The 27453-nt window shown below is 36.9% G+C and overlaps 1 protein-coding gene across 1 annotated transcript in view; it reads right to left on the reverse strand.

Moving 5' to 3' along the window:
* Nucleotides 1–27453, reverse strand: part of LOC108913441 (neurogenic locus Notch protein) — a 227168-nt gene that overhangs the window by 5876 nt on the left and 193839 nt on the right. Inside the window, exons 8-13 of the mRNA XM_018718993.1 lie at nt 22565–22747; nt 8815–9358; nt 7785–8548; nt 7271–7565; nt 6839–7128; nt 3917–6735 (exon numbers count right to left, since the gene is read on the reverse strand). Of these exons, the coding sequence (XP_018574509.1) occupies nt 3917–6735; nt 6839–7128; nt 7271–7565; nt 7785–8548; nt 8815–9358; nt 22565–22747 (4895 nt within the window). The remainder of the gene's footprint in view (nt 1–3916; nt 6736–6838; nt 7129–7270; nt 7566–7784; nt 8549–8814; nt 9359–22564; nt 22748–27453) is intronic.

The following is a 27453-nucleotide window of genomic DNA, read 5'->3' on the forward strand; positions in this document are numbered from 1 at the left end:
GCATCGATGAAAATTAATTATTTTTTTTAGAAATAACAAATATAAAGTGAAAATTGGTTATAATGACATTGCTTTATATGACATTGGATGTAACGACGAAATTTGGAAGTCCCGATTAAATCCTATAGAAATACCATATTAAAAATATTTAGTACAACACCATTTACAATAACATTTCGGATTTAACGACGTGTTTTTATATACATTTGCCATAAAATCTATCAGTTATAACGACCAACAGTGATATACGGTCTTAAAACCAAGGCACTGCTTTTCCGCCCGCCCTGCCGGCTTCCACGCTTTTGACACCAGTTAGTACATTTGGAATAAATTACGATTTATCTATGCATACAGTTATATGTATTAATTGTCACTTTCTATCACAATGTCGAAGAGGAAAGTGTTTAATAAATAAGAAAAATCACACAATATAGAGATTACAAAACGGAGAAACTAATGCAAGCAAGCAAAAGAATGTGGCGTGTGACACTATTATTTCAACAATTTGGAAGGATAGAAATAAAATAAAAGGCTTTTTTTTGCGAGTGATGTCGAATGTTGTAGTATGTGCAGTATGAGGGACTGAAAAGATGTAAACTATCATATAACAACTAAGATAAAAAGAGATAGAAATACTAACTACAAGTCAGATATTCACTAATATTCAGTCGCGAAAAAAAGCCTAAAGCCTCTATTCAAAAACAATTCATTGAAAATGAAGCGCACGGGATCTTTTGAACACAAAACAATGCATGTACATACTTAAAGACTTTTCTATAAAAATTTTACATAAAATATATGTAATTGCTTATTACGTCTATTGGACAAAAAACAAAATAAAAAAAACGCCTCGACTCATTTTTCTCTCGCGAGTGTCGCTGTTGCATTTCTCAATCACGCCGCGTGTCAACTTCACTGCCTGTCTTCACTGAGAGTCTTTCCCGAGTTAACCAGGAATTCACCAACATCACTCTTTCGGTACAAGCTCAGCCTACGTCGTGTGTTTCTGCCTGGCCTGAATGAGGGACTTCCCCGAGTAAACCAGGGATTTACCATTCTCATTCTTTCGGTACACGCGGGGATTCAATATTAGTCTGACATCTATGCGGAAAAGACACAATGGGCGACACATTCATAGTAGAAATGGCTCCAAATAAAAAAATTCTCACACTTAAACAAAAAATTGAGATTGTTGAAGTTCACAATAAGGAAAAGTTAAGTGTAAGGAACTTATCCAAGTGTTTTAATATCGGAAAAACACAAGCTGCTGGTATAATTAAACATAAAGAAATCTTTCTAAACAAGTGGATGTCGAACAGCAATTTGGATGAAAAAAGAAGCTTTTTGATGGGCAATGGTACCAAAATTGACAAGTTGTGTGATAACTGGTTTATAGCAGCTCGCCATAAGGGAATTCCTTTGACAGGTATGCATATGAATTTTTTTTTAGATAAGGTTTTCTGGTATTAGTGCGCTGATGTTCTTTTCATATCAGTTCTAAAATAGACAAAAGGGTTAGATTATTATCAGTAGGCTTGTCGTGACAAAAATGCAAAGGAACTTAATTTTAATATTTTTTTTCAGGTCCGTTAATACGATGCAAAGCAAAAGGAATAGCCGAGTCTCTGGGACATTCAGTGCTTCTTCTGGTTGGCTCAATAAATTTAGAATCCGCCACAACATAAGTTTTAAAGTGATTTCGGGAGAAGGAGCTTCGGTTATTGCTGAAGATGTTTCATCGTTCTTGGAAAAATGCCCTTCTTTAATTAAGGGATATCCACCGAGAGACATCTATAATGCCGATGAGATAGGCCTGTATTTTAGGGCTCTACCCAACAAAACGCTAACATTAAAAAAAAGAAAAATGTGTTGGAGGTAAATATCCCAAAGAGAGGTTGTTTACAATTTTGCATTGTGCAAATATGGTGAGAGAAAAAGAAAAACTCTTAGTCATTGGTAAGGCAGCTAAACCCAGAGCTTTTAAAAATATTAAATAACCTGCCTGTAACTTGGAAATACAATAAGAAAGCTTGGATGACAGGATAAATTATGACAGAGTGGTTGCTAGACCTAGATTGGAAAATGGCAAAAGAAAAAATAAACATTTTGTTATTTTTAGACAAGGCAGGATCTCATCCAAAAGATGTCCGATTAAAAAATATAAAAATCTTGTTTCTACCCCTTAATTGTACATCAGCTTGTCAACCACTAAAACCAAGGAATTATAAAAAATTTCAAAACTAACTACCGAAGTCTAATACTAAAACATCTGCTAGTAAACATTGAAACTGCTGGTACAGCTTTTGAGTTAATTAAGAAAATTACGCCATTGGATCCAGTTTACTTTGCAAAAACCGCTTGGGACTAAGTAACCAAGGAAACAGTTAAAAATTGCTTCAGTAAAGCAGGGTTTAACCCTTTCACTGCTCTAGACGTATATTTTCGCTAAAAATTTTTAGGGCTTAAACTGCTCCAGACGGATTAATTGGCATGAATAGTTAAATTGGATCAGGCTGCTCAAACCGTATATATTCACAACCATGCGCATTGTGACTCAGTTATTGCAATTGGTAAGGCGAATTTTTGCGGGCGAGCTTATACCGATTGTGACAAATATTTTTATGGAAAGAGGTACTGGTAATAATACCAAGATTGTTCATGTTTCTTTCAATTTCTATTTAGTACATATACTGTATTTTATTCAAAATAAAATCTTAAAATTTATCGTAAATCGTAATTTAACACAACATAATGTAAAACTATAAGTGGTCTAACTGCTCCAGACGTATATATTCGCACGCGATAAACTTTCGCGCACGACGCGGTAGCTACGTTCAGACGTATTGCGCAGCGAAAGGGTTAAGCATGAAAATATGCAAAGTGAAGACCAGTTAACTGAGGCTGTTACATCTGATCTAGAAGATGACTTAACGTACTTGCAGATATCCTCAAAAATAAAAATTTGTTGAAATGACTATTCAGTCATTAAGGTTTTCATTCGAAAACCTTAATGATTTTTTGAACCTAGATGAAAATCCAGATTCAGGACTAGAAATTGCAAATCCAGTTGAAATACAAGAACTCTCCGAAGATTCTGATGTCGATGAGTTTTCAGTACTAACAGAGGCTATCCCAAATTATGGTGAAGCTATTACCTTAACTAATCAGCTTAAACGTTTTGCCGAAGATCACAGAGATACAGAGTCTTTGGAGTTTCTTTCCAAATTAGAAATGCGATACGCCATTTTAAAGAAAAAGAGAAGACAAACAACAATAAATGAATTTTTGCATCATTAAAGTGACATTTCATTTAATTTTATGTATTACTATATTCTATTATATTTTGTATGTATTTTGTAAGGTACCTAACAAATCCTTATTTTTCCCTTAGTTTTAAATTTTTTATTTATTTTAAAATCATTTTACATACATACTTATACGGTTTAAATGTCCCAATTTCTTTAATTTCAGTTTTCATTAAAAAACAATTTTTTTTTGTATTTCTTTTAGGCGGACACCCCTCTTACAGGGACACTTTCAGTCAATCCTGTTGGTGTCCGCCCAAAGGAGATTTCACTGTAAATACTAATTAAAAACTACACGTGCTAATTAAAACATTTCATTTTTTGTTTGACAATAATGAGGTAGAAAAATTGGAAAATTTACTCTCATTTTAAATATTTGTTCCTTTATTTTTTAACTGAATGATTTGAGAGAGAGCTAAGAGATATGTCTGCAGAGGAAGAGAAATATGAAAAGAAGCAGGCAAGTATTTACATGCAAAATTACTCGAGTAACGTGAAGAGAAACCGCAAGAATGCCAAGAATTTTAACGAGTCAAAATCTATCATAGATAGATAGATTTTTAAAATAATTTTTAATTTTATCGTCATTAGAGAAAAGTATATAATCCTACCTTATCATCTTGAGCATCTCTGTTGGCTCCGTGGGCGAGCAGTATATTGACCGCCTCCACGTTGTTCACAGCAGCAGCCCAATGGAGTGCCGTCTTCCCGGAATTATCGGCCGCATTGATATCGGCCTCGGCACTAATGAGATCCTGGACCATCCCTTCGATGGCCAACCTGGCTGCCAATATGAGCGGTGTTGTGCCTTCGTGCATCCTAGCGTTGAGATTTGTGGCTCTGTTCCTCAATAATATCTGGAACACTCCTAGGGCATCCGCAGCCACAGCGGCGTGGAGAGGCGTTCTACCGGTATTGTCTTGCGCGTTGGCATCCGCCCCAGCATCCAGAAGTCTCTTAGCGGCATCGGCACGTGCGTATCTGGCAGCGAGATGTAGAGAGGTCTCTCCGGTTTTATCCATCGTGGCATTTAATTCGGCGCCTTGGGCTACGAGATCTTGGATGATCGCTCCCGCTCCATCGTCATCGTCTTCATCGATTCCGGTGTCCATACCTCCGCCCCTAACGGCCGCTACCATAATCGGAGTCATTCCGCAAGGCCCTCGGGCATTTATATTGGCGTGTTCATTTCCTTGCGGAGGTGTAAGCATAGGAGGAGGTCTTATGTCGGCAGCCTCTAGATGTTGTTGCGTCCACCGTGGTTCGGCCTCCTCATATTCTGTTATAGCTGTGTGATCACTGGAATAACCCAAATCGTTTCCTCTGAACCTTTTCGGTTGGGGCATGTCACTTTCGTCATCAGACCACTGCGGTACGTGACCATGGTGAGCATTGGGATCTAGTTCCATACCGGGTATAGACGGATTCTTGCTTAGATTACGTAGTTCTTGCCCCTCGGGTCCCCGTCTCCGAGATCTTCGTCTGGTGCCGGAATTAGTCCTTAAAAATCCTTCCGGGAACCACGTTATACCGGCGGCACGCTTTCTCTGCGTTTGAATCACCACGAAAATGACGGCGCATAAGCAGATAACCATCAGAATCCCTATTAGGACGTATTTAGCGTTGGCAGGTGGATTGTTTTCTTCGTCAAGGCTGGTAGAACCATTTACTTGGTAAATGGGGAAGGATTGAGACAGGGTGTGTTTAGAAGCTTTGGCTGCTAAGAATTCAGCGGCTGCGCTAGCTGTCTGGAAGCAGAACTCTGTATTTTCCGAAACCGTGGTGCATTTTCTGTTGTCGATTTCTAGATACACTCTAATGCCCGTCTGCGCTTGCTCAGAGAAAGCGATATGGTGCTTGTGTTTGAAGTAATCGTCCTGAAGACCGCTGTTGGGCATAGGGCCCATCCAAGGGTAAATCATATCGTTGCCGAGTTGATCTTTTTTTACTCGAACGGTAGTTCTCAACTGGTGACTTGTGTCTCGAAGAAAGGCTACGAGGTTCTTCTTGAAGCCTTCGATGTCCATAAGCACCACCATCGATATAACACCTTCGGCTATATCCGGGGGCTCTTTCTCACAATCTAATCCATCCCAGTTACATTCGGCGTTGTTACAACCATAATCGCAGTGCCCGTTGGCGTAATGCTTTTGGCAGTAGGCGTCGTAAGTTGGGTTACACGCTTTCAGTTTCTTTTCGCAATCCCTTCCGTCGAATAAACACTGGGGATTGTTACAATCCTGGTTACAAACACCATCCATGAATACCTCCCAACACTTTGTGGGCGCGGTACAGTTTGCCCAAGGGTTTATGCCAAGCGAACAGTCGTTTCCGTCGAAATCGCAAGCATAAGTGTTGCACTCCTCGTCGCAACGCATGTTACCACGCTTCAAGGGACAATTATTCCGTATGCACTGTTGACGTTGTTTTTCCAAGTCCCTGGCATAGAAACTACTGAAGTCTTGCTGCGGCTTGACGGGTCTTCCTAAGCCACCGGAGGAGGTGCGGTCGTACACCTCACAGTTCTTCCCGACGTGCTTTGGTGGGCAATAACAAGCATAATCGCCGATTTTATCCTGACAAATCGCTTCGGGATGCGAACAGGGGTTGCTGTTACATTCATTTATGGAGTCGACTTCGCAGTTAATTCCTGAAGTTCCCACGGGACAGTCGCAAATGTAACCTCCTCCATCGGATATCCTACAAACTCCTCCGTTCAAGCAGGGGTCCGAATCGCAGTCATAACCACTGAACTCGCAGTTCTTCCCATAGAAACCCTCCTGGCAGGTGCACTTGTGACCCGAGTGTATGGTGGTGCATACTCCGCCGTTTTGACAAGGCGAAGCTGCGCAGAAATTCACTTTACGTTCGCAATGCCGTCCCATGTAACCGGCTTTACAATTGCAGTGATAATCGTTGACTAGTTGGACGCAATCGAGGGTACCAGGGTTGGAGCAAGGATTCGAAAGGCACTCGTTGATGTCGCCTTCACAGCGGGGTCCCACGAACCCTGCGGGACACTTGCATTCGAATCCCCTCACTTTATCTATGCAGGTCCCGTTGTTGTGGCAGGAATCTGGCCGACAATCGTCTATGTTGATCTCGCAAATGTAACCCAGAGTTCCTGGAGGGCAGGAACAGAGGAAGCTGTCGACTAAATCGTGGCAGGTGCCGCCGTTCTGGCAAGGATTCGGTTGACAGTCGTCCACATTCAATTCGCAATTCTGGCCTTGGAAGCCTTTGGGGCAGGAACAGGTGTAGGATCCAATCAGGTCTTTGCATGTGGCACCGTTTTGGCAAGGGGCAGATTCGCACTCGTTGATCTCTTTTTGACAGTACGAGCCGGTATATCCCTCCTTGCAGAGACACCTGTGGGAATTGCCGATAGTTTCACAGGTGCCGTTGTTGCAGAGCAGTGACCGAGGTACACCTATAAAAAGAAATTAATAAAAATTCTCATTTGAATTTCGAGATATTGGACTGGGATGCTTCAACCAAAACGCCCTGTAGAAACGTAATTACAAAACACTAACCTTTTCTGACGGCAGCATCCTGACAACTAACCATTTCCACATCGCACACCTTGCCAGTCCATCCCGGCCCGCAAAGGCACTGGTACTGGTTCTTTACTTGTCGGCAGGTGGAGTGATTCTCGCAGGGGTTTGTCACGCACCAGTCTACGTATTCACCGCAGTCTTTGCCCGTGTAACCATACGGACAGTGACATGTGTAGTGTGTGGTGTGATCTTGGCAGGTGGCACCGTTCAAACACGGAGAGCTGTCGCACAAGTTTATCCTGTTCTGGCAGTTTGAACCCGTATATCTAAAAAACGGGAAAAATCATAAATTTTGTTCAAGTAGACACTGAGAGAATAAAAATATGCCTCGTACTTGAACCAATATTCATTTCAAGAAACACTATGTAAAGTTTAAGGGATTTTTTTAATTAAAATTATGATACTTACCCAGGTTTGCAGGTACAAATGTATGTATTTATTCCATCGATGCATGTCCCTCCATACATACAACTACTCTCCGTGCAATCTTCATCGTTGGTTTGACAGTTGATGCCAGAGAAACCAAGGGGACAGGTACACGTGTATGAGTCAACGTACTGATTGCAGGTGGCGCCATTTTGACACGGATTCGAGTAACACTCGTCGATGTCAATTTCGCATTGTTTTCCTTCGAAGCCATTGACACAGAGGCACATGAACTCACCGATTCCATCCAAACAGGTGCCTCCATTCTGACAAGGGGCTAAAAGAAAAACATATCGATTTAGGGCTGGTTTTTCTATATCCAGTCAAAGTATCTGAGAAACGAAAGTTCGTTTCCCAAATCAATATTAAGTATGGTGCTGTTTCCAGCGCAGATACTACTACATTAAATAACAAAACTGATGCTAAGCCACATATTACAATGTTACAGAATTTCAATAACAAAAGATGGGGAATTATAAGTTGATAAATTACTTACATGAAGCACAATCATCAGTGTTGATAGAACAGTCTTTCCCTTCATAGCCTCTCATACAAATGCAGTGGTATGACCCATTGGTATTTCTACAAGTCGCACCGTTTCGACATGGTTTAGATACCACACACTCGTCGACGTCTTGTTCGCAAAATCTGCCAGTATAGCCTATACCGCAGGAACAGGCAAAGTCCAGGTAGTTCGAACTGGGAGTGCATTTAGCGTTATGCCTGCAGACATTCGGAGAGCACGGATCGAGCTTATCCTGACACTCTCTTCCAGTGAACGGCAGTTCACATACACATTTGAAGTCGTTGACGAGATCTATACAGGAACCGCCATTCTTACAGGGATTTATAGCGCAGTCGTCGATGTTGGACTCGCAATTGGTTCCTGAATACCCAGGTAAGCACTCGCAAGTGTAGAAAGCCAGATGGTCGTGGCATATCCCGCCGTGCTGACAAGGATTAGAGGCACATTCGTCGATGTTGATTTCGCATTGTTTTCCGCCATATCCTGGTAAACAGTGGCAGATAAATTGGTTAACCCCATCCTCGCAGCTCCCGCCATGTTTGCAAGGGTTAGATTTGCACTCGTCAACATCGCTCAAGCAGCGAGCATCAAAATAACCTCTTGGACATTCGCATCTGAAGCCGTTGACTAGGTCGATGCAAACCCCTCCATTAGCACAAGGATTTGACGCGCATTCATCTATGTCGTTTTCGCAATGCCGTCCGGTGAAGCCTGGTACACACTGACATGTATAACTGAAACAAATCGCTTTACTAAGTACTATTCTGAAATTAAAGTTGAAGACATGCACAAATCACATTTATTTTTGGTAAGGAAGGTATAGTACAAAATGAACATAAACGACAAGGACAATATCGTCATATTTCATGCACATTCACTAATAAAATCATTCACGTTCACAGTAAACAGAACTTACGCCTCGTATGGATAACCACTGTGTGCATGAAAAAAATCGAAAAATTAATTTTACATTATTATTTGCTTGTTTAATTTTAAATACCTGTTAATCCCATCTTGGCATACAGCATTGTTTCGGCAGGGATTGCTGTAACACTCGTTGACATTAATTTCACAATTTGCTCCTGATGTACCAGCTTTGCAAAGGCACTGATATCCGTTAACCAAGTCTTGACATATTCCTCCAAACTGGCATGGGTTGGATTCACATTCATTGATCTGATGCTGGCATAAATGTCCTTCGTACCCAGGATGGCAAGTACATGAAAAGGAATTCTCTCCGTCAATACATTCTCCATGGAGACACGGGGACGATTGACAATCGTTAATATTCGTTTCGCAAGATAAGCCTGTGAAACCCGGTGGACATTCGCAGGTGTAGCCTGCTATTGCGTCTTGACAAACGCCACCATTTCGGCAAGGATTGGAAATGCAGTCGTCGATGTTGACTTGACATCTTGAGCCCGTAAAACCTGTGGCACAAGTGCATTTGAAGGAATTGATGAGATCGTGGCATATTCCGCCATTTAGACAGGGCTTTTCTTTACACTCGTCTATGTCGATTTCGCACTGTGTGCCAGTGAAACCTGAAAGAAATTTTGTGGTTAAAACTCAAAACAATATAATCGGTTTTCCAATGAATTTATATGAGAATAACGAGGAATTAAACATTTATTCGAAGTATGAATTTCACTCGCATATTCATTTTTTAACGTTGAGATGTAAGAAACAATTGGATATATATTGCAACTAACCATTTGGAGCAAATATTCTATTTATTTTCACTTTTAAAATCAATTTCCAGCAATACTATTGCCCCATTTTCCACCTGCAAAGGGGTTATCTTTCTCCTCTTCGAGACTTTTTGCATTGGTCCTGTTCTTAGAGCATATACCGGGTGATTCAGTTTGGTATTCGTGGCCCCGTATCTCTTTTATTTATTTTAACAAATAGCTATAACAAACCCTATATATTTTTAAATCGTTGCTTAAATTCTGTCAAATGACATTATTAGATCGTCTCCATGGTAACATATGTCAAAATTGCTATAGTCAACTGATTTTGTTCAAATGGCACACTATATATTTTTTTAATTAATTCTGGAAGATATTTTTTTTCTACATTCAGCTAGGTATATAAGGAAGTCTATAGTTTCATTAGAAATATTGTTAGAAATACAGCAAAAAAGATGAACCCTCCTTTCAGTAGCTTTATTCTGAAAAATGATAGCCAGCTGCGGAAACAACTGTATTTTAACGTTTCTAAATAACGGTTTGTCAAAATAATTGACATTTTGTACCTATCTATTCTATCTAAAACTAATTATAACATGAATACTTACAGTAACCAAAAAAAACTAGATATAATTTTAATTTATGACGAGTGCCAAAAGAATGCTAAAGCTGCCAGGCGCTTATACTAACATCGTTTTCCGCAGAGATAACTTCCATGAGATAAAATTTTGGGAAAGTTAGCCAGGATTTTGGCGGCAGATGAAAGTTTTCAAAAAAATAAGTTTTTAAATCCAGAAGGACAAGAGATGAAGAACATTCGATAAATATGTTAAATGGCCTGCTAGATCTCCGGATCTCACTCCTATAGATTTCTTTCTTTAGCCTTACCTAAAAAAAAAAGTTTACTCTTCACCTTTATATGATATTGACGACCTTAAAAATAGAATAAGAGTAGAATGTTGGAGATTAAATGAAGAAACATTTGAATGTGTTTGTAGAGAAGTGATGAACAGAGCTATTTTGTGTTTGGAAGCGAATGGACGTCATTTTGAACATAGTAAATAAGTACATATTGTTTTAAATTGTTATATTATTATCGTGTTAAAAATAAAAGTAAAATGTTACTTTAAACAATATAACAACTTGTCTCCACATCTGGCTATCATTTTTCAGAATAAAGCTACTAAAAGTAGGGTTCATCTTTTTTGCTATTTTTCTATCAATAGTTCTAATGAAACTATAGACTTCCTTACATAGCTGAACGCTGAAAAAAATATATCTTCCAGAATTGATAAAAAAATATATAGTGTGCCATTTGAACAAAAACAGTTGACTATAGCAATTTTGATATATGTTACAATGGAGACGATCTAATAATGTCATTTGTTAGAGTTTGACTGCGATTTAAAAATATTTAGGGTTTGTTATAGCTATTTGTTAAAATAAAAGATATACGGGGCCTCGAATACCAGACTGAATCACCCGGTATATAGAGGCAGCGGGCAGCGTCTCAGTGGCCAAGAGTGTCAGTGTAGCGGAGGTTTAGAGAGAGAGAGAGGGTATAGGAGGGTATCATCGATCTTTTGTACTATAAGATCGATGGAGGGTATATTTGCTACCTCCTTCTAGCAGCACGCAATTGCATGTTGCTAGAGAGATAGCATATACACTCCTATACGGTCACTGAGACGCTGCCTCCAGTAGTATATGCTCTAAGGTCCTGTCAAACATAAAACATAAAGAAGTAAATAGTTAAAAAAACTTTTTGTTAAATCAGTATTTTCATTTTGTCAAAAACAAAACGAAGGAGACCCAGTATCCCACGTGTTCTAGGCATATGAGTTCATTATTGATAATTTAGATTTGCATTACGGGAAACAATTTTCATAAAAAAAATTGTAAAATAATTCGTCCCTATTATCACGTAGAGGCGTTTGTGTATATCCAATTCTTGGATTATACGCCCCTACGTGATAAGAGGGACGATATGTATGTCTTTTAGGTTAGATCTGATACAAAATAAATTTAGCTAAATTCAAGTTGGTTGAATGAAATGAAATAGGAATCCTGGGGGGCTTTCGTTTTGGCAAAAATAGTACCTATTAGCAACTGATAGCTACTATTTTTGCCAAATCGAAAGGCCCTCTGTTCGTTAGATGCTACTCTTAGTGGCTCCAAGAGATCTTGGATCATGAAGAGTACGGAGCAGTGACGTCTGACGTCACCAGATGCTGTAATTAATTGTATTCGTGTGTGTTTTAAATTTACTTTATCTAGGGTATTTTAGCAGTTTTTTATCTGTTTAGGCATACATAAAGCAAATTTTTTATCCACCATGAAAATGAAAATTTATTAGGTTTATTGGCGGAATTTCTAGTGGAAGAAGGAGAAACTAGATTGGAAAATGTATCAACATGCTTAGACGAAGATTGTGAATATGTCATAAACATTTTGTCATGTGCCTTAAAAATCACCTGAGGTACTTTCGTTTTGGCAAAAATGGTACCTAATAGCAACTAATATCAGTTCAGAGTAACTCTAAGTTGCTATTAGCTGCTGATTGCTACTATTCTTGCCAAATCGAAAGACCCTCTGATTGCTCTAGTTGCTCTACTCCCTTTGCTCCAGCATAAATGACAGAGTAACCAGAGAAATGATCTTTTTGATCAGTGAAATACTTCTGCATAACGAACAACATAGATTTTGTGCTCGGCTTCAACGAACGCCGATAAAATACTCCGACCGAGTGGAGTAGGTCAAGCAGACACAACAAACAGGACTAGGAATATAGGGAGAATTACACTTTTGGGGAACTCATTAATTGGACAGTATAAATCTGTTTCCTCCGTACTGTTGTACCAGAGAATGGCTAAAGTTAATTTCTCTTTTCATGTTTTCAAATTAAGAGTTAATAATACATGGATTCATTTTTATGGATTCTCTTAGAACCGATATAATTTACCTATATGAGCCATCTCAGTAAAGTTGTAAAAAGTTAGATTGGGTTAGGTTATGTAAACGTTATAAACCTAACTTTACGTAAATAAACTTCTACATAGATTAGATTAGGTCAGGTTGTTTTTTGTTGTACAATATACAACAAATTTAGCCATAGAAATCAATGTACGTTCCATGGTGTGTATACATAGTACAGTGTGCCTTAGGGTTGCCAACTCGGAAGAAAGCTAAAGGAGGACACTAGGAATTTTTTAGCGTTTAAAAAAATATACGATCGTGTAATTGATCTATAGGTAGCTATAAATTTATCAGTAATCAGGAAACAGCAAATATTTTTTTTACAAAACATATATTAACAAAATAATAAAATAACAAAAATAAACTTATGACTTTTTCTGAAAAATAACAAAAAATAAACTCAATAAAAACATAAACTTATATTTTTTTTGCTTTTAACTGCATCCAAAAATTTTTCATCTGATTTAATAATATCAAAAAACTGTTTTCGGAATTAGCAGAGACAATTAGTTTTGATTTTATTAAATCCAACAAGGCTTTATTTCTTTCATCCCGCCACTTAATATTCATTAAAGAAAAAATTAGCTCAGGAAGCGCAGAAGTGGCAGGAATGCTTAGAGCAAAATAAATCAGAATTAATACATTTTCGAGCCCCGTTATATTTTGAAAAATGAATGACCATTTTTGACTAGTTTTGTAACCATGCCAAATTGAAAATGGTAGATCGCTGTTGTCTGTTGTGATCATTCAACGTTGCCAGGTAAAATAAAATCTAAAATTTTTTCGTATTTTTTGAATTTTAGAACATTTTAGTGGGTAAAGGGGGACAAATTGCGTCCTCCGATGTACCTGCGGAGGACGTAGAACATTTTGATCCAAAGGAGGACTGTCCTCCTGGTTGGAGGACGGTTGGCAACCCTAGTGTGCCTACGCGCATGTGGTGACGTCATCAACGAGACTAACATAATTGAATTAAGATATTTATTGACATAGAAATTCAGTCGGTTTTTCTAATAATTTTACCACATAATTGCACCAGAGCTCTTGCAGCTTAAACATCTTCATATGTTCATACATTCGTTTTAATGTCAAAACACATCGTCAAAATTAACTAAATATATAAGGTTTAGTTTAGACTACATAATATGTAGATAAATTGACTTTTTAAACAACACAGGAGACACTTTTAAAATTTTGCTCTCAAGTATAAAAGTTCATGTCAAGTGTTATACAAACTTGTTTAATTTGACTATTTTCGAAAATAATTTCTTTCTAACATTTCTGAATTTCTGAATTATTTGAAGAATTTTTACATTATTTATTTGTATTCTTGTCCTTAGACGCATACACCATTTCTTCTGCAATGTTGTTTCACTTCGGAATTGTACTTAATAAAGCTTACAAGATATAAATAGACATGCGAACGAAGAAGTTGGATAGGCCATGATTAGCCCACATATGTGACCTAACCACTTAAACCTGCCCGAGCAGGTCACATACCGCGTAACAAACGGCTACCGCTCTTTTAGAGAGATGCATAAAAGCTAAAGGCACAGCTCAACTATGTGTTCTAGTTTACACAACAAAGTATAAAGACATTCTCCGCGCTCTAACAAAGTATACTAGTTTTGTCACAACAAATATACGATGTGCGATTTATCTCCACAATAATAAATATAAAAATATATCGTTTTTCTAGGTGGTAGAAGTTCGAAAAAAAAGTAACGGGACCATCAAATAAATTTTTCTGTGGTTCAGTCTGTTGGATATTAATAAAAAGCTATTTTAGGCAGCACGCGTGGTGACGTCACTTGAGAGCAAAACCGACGGAATCATGGCCAAATATTGTCATTAAAATGCAACTTTCTACCGTATTTCTAATAATCTAGAGCTGTTGTATCTTAAATATATTCATATTCAATGATTGTTCAAACTTCGATTTATCACAATATTTAAGGTTACGTTCACGGTTGGACTGTACAGACTTAAATGACTTTTTAAACACGATTCATATCATATGTAAATGTTGAAATAACAGGTTTCAACTTAAACTGTCTATTTATATGTAATATATAGCTATTTTACTGTTAATATGGTACAAATTTGACGTTTAAGCTGGTCTCAGGTGACGTCATGCAGACAACGAAATTCAGCCTTGTGACGAGCAACAAGTGTAACAAATATCTCTAGTGTGTATGTATAGTAAGAAAGTATACTCTAGTAAGTATGTATAGTATTGTATAGGTATGTATAAGAAATTTTAAAAAATCGAGTGTGAAAAAAAAACAGACGTGATGGTTCGATGGTTGGTAGCCAGTTTTATAGAACACTACAAGTCTAATTTTCTTGTTTCTTGACGTATGTTACGTCATTCAACAAATCTAGAAAGACTTTCCAGATTGATGATGTCATCATAATATTCAGGGAAGAATTTAAATGGAAAATAAAATTGGTTATTTTTGAGGTTAAGTAACAAATCGCTTGTCGGTTGTTAATATTTTTTAAACAAAAAGGAGACTAAAAAGCGTTTAAATTGCTAGTAGTAGAATAAAGGAACAGAAAAAATCTAATTAATATGAACCGTTGCTTCTTGGAAGACTATCTTATTTCATCAAGACATTGACGACGATGCCTCTTAAAACTCACATACAAGTCCATTGTGAATGTAATTGAATAATAGGGCAAATTGGTTTCGTCTCGATTCGTTCAATGACACTCGACGCAATTTAAGAATATCCGATTGTTGGACTGAGATAAAAGATGGAACTTATTTAGACTTATCCTGGAATTGATTGAAAATATTGGAGTTGTCATGAAGATTGATGATATAGCGCCAAACAACTATTCAATGGGCAATTGTTTAAATTAGGTTAATACCCTTAAAATACATAAAAAAAGGATAATATGGTTTTATTTCGTCTATGGTATGATTTTAAATTTTATTATAATAAAAGATCTACTCCAATTAGGTGGCACAGTTATGAAATTAAACATTCGACTTCGACTGATCTGATTTGACTAATGCTTGTTTATTTACTATTACTGTGGTTTTCATAGTGCTCTTATTACATATATTATTGCAATTACATTAGCAAAATTTTTAAAAAGAAAATGAAATCGCAAGTCCCTACACAGAAATTGAACATTTCGTATAATAATTTTATGAACCAAACATGTTTTGAATTAGAATTTTTATACTAGCATATTTTTACAGATCCTACAACCAACCACATGTATAGCAGCTTGCGTGACCTTCCAACGAGCATGTTGTAAACAAGAATATCTTCTACTTTATTAGCAGAGACCTCGAATTTATAGTCTATATTTTTATGCGCGCACTGTCTTTTTAATATAATTTTTCCTAATTTAAAAAGAGACGGCATTCTAGGCGCCCATTCTGCCGCATGATGTGGTTAGCCTAGCATGCGAATAATCATCTCGCAGCTCGCAGCGCTTTTTATACATGGAGATAGACTAGGAAACGTCCGAGATCCGTGTAGAGGGCAAAACCAAGCACCGGTATTCGAGAACGGAGCTCGACGATGGGCGTGATCGCCGTAGAAGAGTTATCCCCGACACAAGAACCGTTAATAATGTTTAAGGCTCATAATTTACAAAGGCACTATAAAGATGCATGCGCACATACATACACACAAGTCATTATCGGTAACGAGTTATTTAACGTGGGAGAGCGATATCTGAATGAAAGATATGCGAATTAAAAAAGCCAAGTTATACAGGGTTATACCTAGATATACCTGAAATAAGTGCGTTCCTTGAAAAGGGCGACAGAGGGCGCGAAAATTAACCATAAATGTAAGTCAACCCTGTGCATCTTGTGCACGTGCGCTGTGTGTTGCTTTCTGATCAAGAACTAGTAGATCTGAAACTGTCGTTTGTATGCGGTCCGTAACAAACGACAACCTAACAGTAGAACAGTGCAAAAGGAAGTTCAAAGGTTATGGGATACCGGGAATGTCCATCTGACATATGAAGGTCCTGGACGGGAAAGGCTGCAACATGTTTTCAACAACGAAGAAAACATCATAAATCTGGTTGAGGACGATCCGAGGCGCAGTACTCGCAACATTAGCCGAGAAGTGGATGTATCTAACAGTAGCGTATGGCGTATACTACAGGAATTATTACATTTCTATCATGTACAAAGGGTTCAGGCATTAAATAACAGTGATTCTCAGTCCCGTGTGGAATTTTGCCAGTGTTTTCGACATCAAATAGCTTCCGGATCTTACAAGCAAGGTGCTTTTTACGGATGAATGTTGTTTTACTAGAGACGACATACTAAATTTTTACAACATTCACTAGCGGTATGATGCAAATCCTCTCGTTGTACAGCAACAGTTTTCAGTGAATGTGTGGTGTATTTGGTAGAATTTCGACAGTTGTTTGGAAGCACATGGTTATTTCAAAAACACCCTGTATGTACTTTATGGAAACCAAGCCAGTTTTTCTGTAACAGTTAGTAGTAAAGTCAAAGGATGTTTTCTGAACACCGATGCGCCCGCCTATATCAACGCATGCTACTCGCTACTATTTCAGAAAAATGCGGTTGGAGGCGTGCTAACGTATAATCTCCGCTAATTGAGATTATAGAAAAGTATGCAGGGGTGTACATAAATTAAGAGGCCCATGGGTAATTACCGGGCCCTTTTAATTTTTTCTGCGAAAGGCCGAAAAATCTGATTATAAAATTATACGTTTAGTATGCGGGCCTCGTAGAGATGAATCAGAGTTGGCCGGGGTACGTTGAAATTTCTGGTTAATGACGTGCACATCGCGTGCGTGCCACATCGAGTCGCCCGGGGTCGGGAGCCCTTCTGCACACGGGTACGATATTTATGGCGGAGGTGATTTGCCAGGTCGACCTCCTCGTCTGAATGACCCCCCGAACTGAAGCTCGGAGTCGCCCGCGAATTTTTAATGCTCGGCTACGCCAGATTGAAAAATTTTGTACCTTTTTTCATAGCCTCAACTAAATTCACTTTTCTACAAGGTCTCCCTAAACTTAGTGGCATGATTTTAAGAGAAGGCAAAATAAGATGAAATCCTTAATATGTTTTTTTCCTAACTGCATCCGTTTCCGAGAGACAGCATGTTAAAATGAGATTATTTAGCATTTTTTTTTTAATTGATACATACACTGCTCAAAATAATTAGAGGAACACTTATTTAAATCTCAATAACTTTTTTATTTGTAATACTATATAAATCTAATAATGCATATCTTAAAGACTAACATTTTGTTCGAATAAATTTACGAAAATAAAACAAATTTACATAATCATTCTTGAGACAATAGTACCAATTCAAAAAAACTACAAGAAATAAAGTGAAACATACAATCAAAATTTCAATTTAGAAATATGCTGTGCCTTGGAATAGTAAACAATGTTGACAGTTCAGCATAAATGGTAAAAAATGAGGCATCTAAGTGAAATTGAAGTCGTTCGTGTTGTTGCTAGTATAGAATATGGCACCAGAATTCGACAGGTTGCAAGAGATTTTAACGTAAGCCCTTCAGTCATCCATCGCGTGTGGAACCGTTACTTAAAAACCGGAGGATATAAAAGACGCATTGGACAAGGTCCTAAGAGGAAAACAAACCGAATTCAGGACAGGTTTTTAGTCCTATCCTCCTTGCGTTCTCGTACATCCACAGCAAAAGACCTGCAAAGTAGGCTCAGAACGACTCATGGGTTGGAAATTTCCGATCAGACAGTTAGGAATAGACTGAGAGAAGCAAACTTGAGACCAAGAAGACCCGTGCAAAAACCTATTTTAACTCCGTATCGCATAAGGTCTCGTTTACATTTTGCACGTGAGCATGTGGTATGGCAACTTTGATATTGGAGACCAGTACTCTTCACAGATGAGTCACGATTTCGTTTAAGTCGTTGTGATGGTCGAGTACGTGTATACCGACGTCCATATGAACGCCATTCTTCAGCTACCATACAAGAAGTCGAAAGATTTGGTGGTGGGTCAGTGATGGTTTGGGGCGGAATTAGTCTTGATGAAAGAACCGATCTTGTCATAGTTCCAGGGACTCTAACCGCTGAACGGTACACCAGCCGCTTATGGTATAGGTCAAAATTTTCTGTTTATGCAAGATAACGCAAGGCCACATATTGCGATTATCACCATGAACTATCTTCAACATCACGGGATTCAATCCATGGATTGGCCTCCGCTAAGTTCTGATCTAAACCCCATCGAACATCTTTGGGATTTGTTAGATAGGCGTATTAGGAGGTGCCTCAGACTCTCCAACAATTAACAAATGTCCTAATCGAAGAATGGGAGAATATACCACAAGAAGACAGTCGTAGGCTCATCCGAAGCTTACCACGGAGGTATCAAGCAGTAATTCGTGCTAATGGATGGCATACACGATATTAGTGAACCAAATCTCACCAGGACCTTTATGTTATATAGACAGGATCACAGACTCTTCACTTTATTTCTTGCAGTTTTTTTGAATTGGCGCTTTTGTCTCAAGAGTGATTATGTGAATTAGTTTTATTTTCGTAAATTTATTCGAACAAAATGTTAGTCTTTAAGATATGCATTATTAGATTTATACATATAGTATTACAAATAAAAAGTTATCGAGATTTAAATAAGTGTTCCTCTAATTATTTTGAGCAGTGTAATCACAAAAAAAATAAATAATTAATTAATATGCAAAAACTGATAATTTTTCTTCAACAATTTCTCCTTCAAAATAATTATTGCAAAAAGGAGTATGGGAACATGCACGCAAGCGTTGTTGTGACGTCATATCACTCGTTAACGGCTAGCCCACATGGAAGCAGACAAAAATAATTTTGATAGTAAAATTAGTTATCACAAAAAAACGTCGATAACAGAAAAATTAAGAGAGATAGGTATAGGGAAGTGTAATATGGATAGACAGATGGTAAAATTCTACAAAAACTTTTGATTATTCCATTTAAAAAAAACAAGTTTTGGTGGTTCAAAGTTAAGCAAATTCGAGAATAAATATTCACCACCCTGTGCAAAATTAAACAGTTTTTAAAATAACTGTAACAAAGTGTAAAGATAAGATATAGGAAAGTGTAAGTAAATGACGACTTCCGGTATAAAGGCAGTGCTACAATAATGGCATAATTTTAATTAAATTTTCAAAATTCAAATCGAAGTAGCCTTTGAAATATTCTAATGGACCGTCACCGCAACACAGCCTGTATATAGATAATAGCTGAAACACATTTTTATCTAATGCCATATATGGCACCTTGCCTTCACTGTTTGTCTTTCTCCCGAACAAAGACGTTCGCGATTAATGTCGACAGGTAACGCCTAACTTTTTAATTTATGTAAACTAATAACTGGTTATATTAACGAGTTTTTTTGTCATCTCTTAATTGGCCCAATTACTTTATTACACCGTTGCCCCATCAAAAAGGTTTCGAAATTAGGACAGGAGATTTCTGTATCCATCTTATGAACTACCGAGCATCGTCAACTCTTACTTTTCCTTAGGATGTAAATTATTCCCTGTGACTGATGTAAGGCCCCTGTCGCCATTAATTAGTAACTAGTTGATTGCTGGAAACCCACTGGTGGATTCTGTGTGCGTCCGCGATAACCTGCTGTACCAGTTGCTGCCTATCTGAATTTGGTAAAGCATCCGAGCCTTGTTTCGCTTAGTAATACTCCCCGCGCTCGAGGAACGTGTTAAACATATTTATTTGCCGAAGAATCCACCCAAAAAGTACACGTTTACGTTAAAATAAATCCATTATCCCGCTTCGTACGCGCAAAACGTTTAATACAATAAGCGAGAATCTTGCTTGAAGATGTTGCACATTCTGATTCACTTTCCACTGAAGATGAAAGCGACATCTGTACGACGTATTAAAGTTACAAGGTGAAAAGTCAAATCCAATATCAAATAATGCTCTTGGGTCAAGTTATAGGAAAAAAATGGTGGTTTCTGGCAAGTTTGCTACAGTTGAAGGTTGCCTACAAACTGTGATTCCTTTCGCGTCACTTCTAACCCCGAACTGATAAGTGACGTCATTGGTATTATAAATCTCGAGTAGCGTCAACGGCAATACTGTTATTCTTTACTAAGAAATGTAATACATTTTAGTTTTGATGTATATTTTTCGTGTTTCCCTGTGTCATGTCATAGGAGTTGTTGTTCTTGTTTTTTTATTATTAGATTGTTATTCACAATTCGTAGTGTGGATTTTTGTAAAAGTGACGTAAATTGGGAAAAGTAAGTGGCTGATCCATTAATTTCTGCAGGTTTTCAAAAGTTCCTCAGTTAAGAGATAATGGATTGGAAGGTGGTATCCCAAATATATTTTTAATCCTACTAACAAAATAATTTGCAGTAAGCATTTTCATAAGAAGATTTCTAAGATACATACCGTGTGAGGATAATGAACTAGCTGTAAAAGAATTGCAATCAACAAGTATTCATTTTGTATCACGAGTCGAAAACTCTAATCAGACAGCTACAAATATGACTACAAACGTATAGATATGTAGGTTTACTTTATTGGCAGTTGATTCTCTACATTTGACTTTGAACTGACCTTAACCCAGACCTGATCGGATCAAACGCACTCTAGATTCTGATTCAGCAACCTCAAAAACGTATAGATATGTAGGTTCACTTTGTTGGCAGTTGATTCTCTACATTTGACCTTGAACTGACCTTAACCCAGAGCTAATCGGGTCAAACGGACATCGAATTCGTATTCACAACCCCAAAAACGTATAGATATGTAGGTTTACTTTGGTGGAAATTGATTCTTTACATTTGACATTGAATTGACCTCAACCCAGAGCTAATCGGGTCAAACGGACATCGAATTCGTATTCACAACCCCAAAAACGTATAGATATGTAGGTTTACTTTGGTGGAAATTGATTCTTTACATTTGACATTGAATTGACCTCAACCCAGACCTGATGGGGTCAAACGGACACCGGATTCGTATTCAGCAACCCCAAGAACATGTGGATACCATGGTCTTGTCTTTTGGACATACCACTTTTGTTTTTGTTACGAGTATTAGAAAAATAGTATTTTATTTTTTTTATTCAAATTGGTTCATGCATGGACCTTACAAACCTTCCTTCCTCTTCCAGCCTTTCCCTTTTTGATACGACGTAATTGTGTACCTACAGATCTGGTGTACGAGAATACATTGCTTACATTTAAGACTCCCCAAAAATCTTGTACTCTATTTTTTCAAAACCAAGATGATACTGAGTGTATTTAGTCTATTCAGGGTGTCCCAGAATAACGTGTCTAACGGAAGACCACAGATTCATGGACTCAAAATAGGCAGATTTAGACTAATTCACCTATATCCGAAATGATGACCTCAAAAGTTCGTGAAAATTTTTTGAATTTTGTAAATAACTCGAATAGGTATGTAGTAGGTATTCGATTTTGATTATTATTGGGGTGTGGACTTTTGCTTTCAATCTACAAAGTTTGGTGTTATACAGTGTTTTTTAAAACTTACAACTCCTATAAAATTGATGTATGGTGAGAATATCCGTTCATAACTTTTCCTCTTTCTGGCAATAATGACAACTATTCCAAAAATAATCAAAATCGATTAATACGTATTCGCGTTATTTACAAAATTTAAAAAAATTTCACGAACTTTGAGGCCATCTAGCGGCTAAACGAAGCGATTTCGGATATAGATGAATTAGCCTAAATATGTCTATTTTGAGTCCACGAATCTGTGGTCTTCCATTGTACACGTTATTTTGGGACACCTTGTATAACCAATGTGTACTGACGTACAAGTTTTTTAAACATTCTCTTATGTTAAGATATACTGAAATATCAGTTTCAACTTAGATAAAAAATCACATTTAAATTTCCCGAATTTTTAATTTAGTTCATTACAGATACTCACTGACGCGCTGCTGTCAATCTTATGTCAGCGAATTACGTTCTTTTTCCATTATTTCTGGGTCAGGTAAAGTAAAATAGTAAAAAAACTATAGAACTAGGAGTACTCTATCACGATTTACAGGTGGACAGAAAAAAGTATGACTCACCTGGCATACAGACACATCTGAAAGTGCCCGGGTCGTCCAAGCAAGACCCGTCGTTGTGGCAGGGGTGAGATTCGCATTCGTTGACGTTGGTCTCGCATCGGGGCCCCGTGAATCCCTGCGTGCAGTTGCAGGCGAAGCTGCCCGGGGTGTTCACGCAGATGCCGTCGTGTTCACATGGCGATCCTGAAAAAAATTATATATAATGTACACCGAACAATTTTCATTATCAGTTATGTTTCAACACATATGTATTAGGTACGTCGTTTCAAGAAATAATCTGGCTTGAAACTTTTGATTCCGTTGTTTAATAATATGGAATATCTAATCACCATAGACATACAAATTTAAATCACTCGCTCTGTTGTGATATGAGGGCGCTGTAGCCCCGGGCCCACAGGCTCCGGGGGCCCCACATGCTATCGGAAAAATAAAAATAAAACAGACTAATGAACGGTAATAAAAATACTTAATGACAATTTCTAATGCTATTTTTACATGAACAAATCAGTTTCATTGGAAATGTATGTTGTATTACATATAAAATTTAGTATTAAGAAAATGCATACCTACTAAATTAATTAATTTAAAAGTACTTTTCCTTTCTCATAAAGGAAGTTTATGAGGGCCCCTTCCCTTCAAGCCCCACCGAGGCTTAATCCGGCGCTGTTGCTGGGTCATAAAGTTGCGAAATTCGGATAATAATAATAATTTTATTTTTAGGTAAAAATGATTGTTTTTCAATCATTTCATTATTAATCAATTAGAACAGTATACGCGAATAACAATTTGCAAATTCGCGACTATATAAACCCTGCTTTAGTGTGAAGTACAAGAGCAAAGTCAGCGGTTCTCAACAAGTTTTATATTAAAAAATCCCCATATTTATTTAAATCAGACTTGTTTTTATAAATTTTTTCGCAAAAGTACTATTAATTACACGTTTAACACGAATAAACCGTATCGCTGTTTAAAATATTAGTCCAATTAACTAAGCCTTTAAATCGAAATTTTGTCAACTTGGCTGAATTTTTGATATGAGGTACTTTAAGGTATATTATAACAATAAGTGAGAGTAATTTTTTGTTCAACCCCCGGCCAAGGGTGGAAAAATATAAAACAAAAGGCTTTTTCAAGATAACTCAAAAAGGGTAAGAGCTAGAAAAAAAAGTTTTTCATGAAAGGTGTAAAGCAGACAATTCTACATAAAAATGGCCTCTTAACTTTTTCTTGTACTATTACAATTAACAGAGTTAGGGAGGCTAGAAGTTAAGGGAAGATTTCAGAAATTTAAAAAAAATCATAACAGAAAAATGATTGAATTTTGTAATTTTTTTTCAATCTGCTCTAAAATATGTAACTTTTCTTTTCAGAGAAATAGATATATTTTTTAATTTTTAATAAGAAAGTTATAACAAAAAATCAAATTTTTAATCGTTAATTTTAATGATTTAACAAAATTAAATTTCTGAAATCTTCCCTTAACTTCTAGCCTCCCTAACTCTGTTAATTTTAATAGTACAAGAAAAAGCTAAGAGACCATTTTTATGTAGAATTGTCTGCTTTACAACTTTCATGAACTTTTTTTTCTAGCTCTTACCCTTTCTGAGTTATCTTGAAAAAGCCTTTTGTTTTATATTTTTCCACCCTTGGCCGGGGGTTGAACAAAAAATTACTCTCACTTATTGTTATAATATACCTTAAACTAACTCATATCACAGCCAAGTTGGCAAAATTTCGATTTAAAGGCTTAGTTAATTGGACTATATACGTATGTACACATTTAAATTTCAAGCGTCGTAGACTTTACTTAAGGAAAGGGCAAAATTGCCACAACGATTCCGTTCCTTCATTTAACTACCACCGGTTTTTATCTCATTTTGTGTTCAAAGCGCAAATCCTTGGCATTGGGAACGAAGTTTTTTGGGTTTCGGGGAACGTCCGCGAAGAGTGCCGACTCCCCTTTATTGTTCCACCGTTGGCTTTTTAATATATGAGCTCGAGGAGTTCGATTTGTTTAAAAATAATGTCCCACAATGCCGTGTCGAATCCCGGTACCTGGCGAGGGTCAACGATCCGAATCCGTCTAGTATTTTTGTTCACGATTCCCCTTTGTACGGTCGCAGTCAAAAAGTGTATCAAACGCCGTTGTTTAGACATGGTCATAACTTATGCAAACTACCGCGGCGGCAAAAAATAAATTACTTCGCTGTTAGAGGATTAGATTCCTTCAGATAACTTTCCTATAAAAAGTTAATGTGGATTTATTGTTGTTTGGTTTGTTGCTCCGCTCCGGCTTCCAGGAGGTGCGAAGCTCGCAGTCGGTGATGTTGCACTTGAATTGTATTAAAATGGCTTAATCTCACTTATACAAGAGCCACTTCGAAAATAAGTTTTCATATTTAATAAAAAAGTGAATCAAAAACACACTAGCATTTCCCTACATAATTGCTAACTTTTTAGTGCATACACCGTGTGTATATACAGGGTGTTTGGTAAGTATACAGGGTCGGGAGTGTATAGGGGAGGTCAAAATAACCTTAGTTTGTCAAAAAAAAATCCTAGTGGGTTTACCTTTTCGGTTCTAACTTTTGAACCGACTTGTATAATTTAATGAAATATTTTATGAGAACAGGCGATCTGACTAAAAATAGGAAAAAAATTCAAATGAACGCAGGGTTCACAAATACTTCGTTTTTGAAATACAGAGCGATACTTAAAAATTATTTTTTTGTTATTCTCACTTCTATGACTAGGTAGCATATATTTGCCATGCAGTGGTTGTCGGTCTTAGGCAGTACTCCTTAAACTCTAACTTTTTTTATATAAAACAGGAACATAATCATCTTTTTCGACAATACAAAAGAAACCTTGAAATATTTTATAAAAATGTTTACGGTCTCCTCTTACTCTTACTATTTTTATTTTCATCAATAAACTATACACAGTGGAAGGTTTAACTGGAACAAATTCTGTAACTTAATAAGTAAAGGTTTGTCGCAAAATTCCTGAAACACATCAATTTTTATTTTCAATGGGGCATATTACAAAGAGGTTTGTTTATTTTTTTAATTATGAGGGGGCCCCAACTTTTTTAATGGAAGGGTAGGTTGATTAATTTTTTATTTTAATGCTTTTTCAATTGCAAATACAATTACGTATTTTTTTGTTACTTTTTATAAGTATGTATAAGTATAAGTTTTTATAAGTAAACAATAAAATAATATACAGGGTGTCCCGGTACTTGATACAAAAAAGTCGAGCACAAATAGATGAGGTCAAAATAATATCCGTTTTTCATATACATTTTTTTCATACGGGCCTTCGTTAACAAGTTACGGGCCTTCAAAAGTGAAAATTAATAAGTTATTTTTATTTACAATCTATAAACTATTAATTTCAGCACGATGCAAATTTGGTGATCGATAACATATGCGTACAGCTTGTTTTTGATGTAAGTGAAACATCATTATGCTCAGAAGACGGACTTTGCCCAATTCTTAACAACCCAGAATTTTTGCATAGGTGACGATCGCAATATGTGCATCAAAAATAAGTTTCCTGAAGAATTTGCCAACGATAATACCCTCTTGGTAAAACTCGGTAAAATTAACAATTTAGCAAATATTTGTGATTTTATGTTGTAGTGCATATCGAGCGGCGCCTCCATCATTTTACGTTTTTAATTTTTAATTGGACATAATTACTATGTAGAACCGTACATATTTTTAAAATAAGAACCTAGAAAATCTTACTGCCTGCTAATGTAATTTCCACTAACAAAATTTGATAAACACACTTTACACATAACACAAAATAGAAAAACAAAACAAAAATAAGTTAAAATTAGTTAATTATTCTACTCCAAATACCTCCAATGTTCATTCAGACGTTTCTCAAAAACGTATGGACCTATTAAATTATTACCCACTATTAATGTATGGGCAGGAAGAGTGGATAATAATTTAATAGGTCCGTTTTTGAGGAACGTCTGAATGGACATCGATATTTGGAGTTTTTGCAAAATAATTTGCAGCCACTATTAAAACGTTTGGTTTATGCACGATGGGGCTCTTCCCTATTTCAATATTGATGTACGAAATTATTTATCTATTGTGTTTAATAATAAATGGATTGGGAGGAGGCCCAATTTTATGGCCACCACGTTCTCCAGACTTTAACCCGATGGATTTCTTCCTGTGGAGATACCTAAAAAGTTTAGTCTACTCAACTCCAGTACACAAGGGACGAATTGCTATAAATAATTAATTTCCATTGTGATAATATCAGGCATACCTCGGAAATGCTTTTTCGTGTACAAACAAATAACATTCGTAGACTTAGGAAGTGTGTGGAGGTGGAAGATGTCCATATTGAAAGTGTATTTCAATAGTTTTCTTCCTTTTAAATTAATTTTTTAACTTTAACTTCATCTTGCTTTTTTTCTATTTCGTGTTATGTGTAAAGTGTGTTTGTCAAATTTCCTTAGTGAAAATTACAATAGCAGACAGTAAGACTTTCCAGGCTCTTATTTATAAAAATATGTACGGTTCTAACATAGTAATTAGGTCCAATTAAAAATTAAAAACCAAAAATGGTGAAGGCGATCGAGGCGTTCCTAAACTGTTAATTTTATCGAGTTGAACCAAGAGAGTATTATCGTTGGCAAATTCTTCAGAGAACTTATTTTTGATGCAGGCCGATGACGGTCGCCATCAATGCAAAAATTCTGGGTTGTTAACCATTGGGCATAGTATGTCCCCGGCGTTCTGGGCATAATGAGGTTCACTTACAACATAAAAAACAAGCTGTACGCATGTGTTATCGATCACCAAATTTGCATCATACTGAAGTTAATAGTTTAGAGACGGTAAATAAAAATAACTTTTTAA

The sequence above is a fragment of the Anoplophora glabripennis genome, unplaced genomic scaffold (assembly GCF_000390285.2).
Source record: "Anoplophora glabripennis isolate ALB-LARVAE unplaced genomic scaffold, Agla_2.0 scaffold528, whole genome shotgun sequence".
Lineage (NCBI taxonomy): Eukaryota > Metazoa > Arthropoda > Insecta > Coleoptera > Cerambycidae > Anoplophora > Anoplophora glabripennis.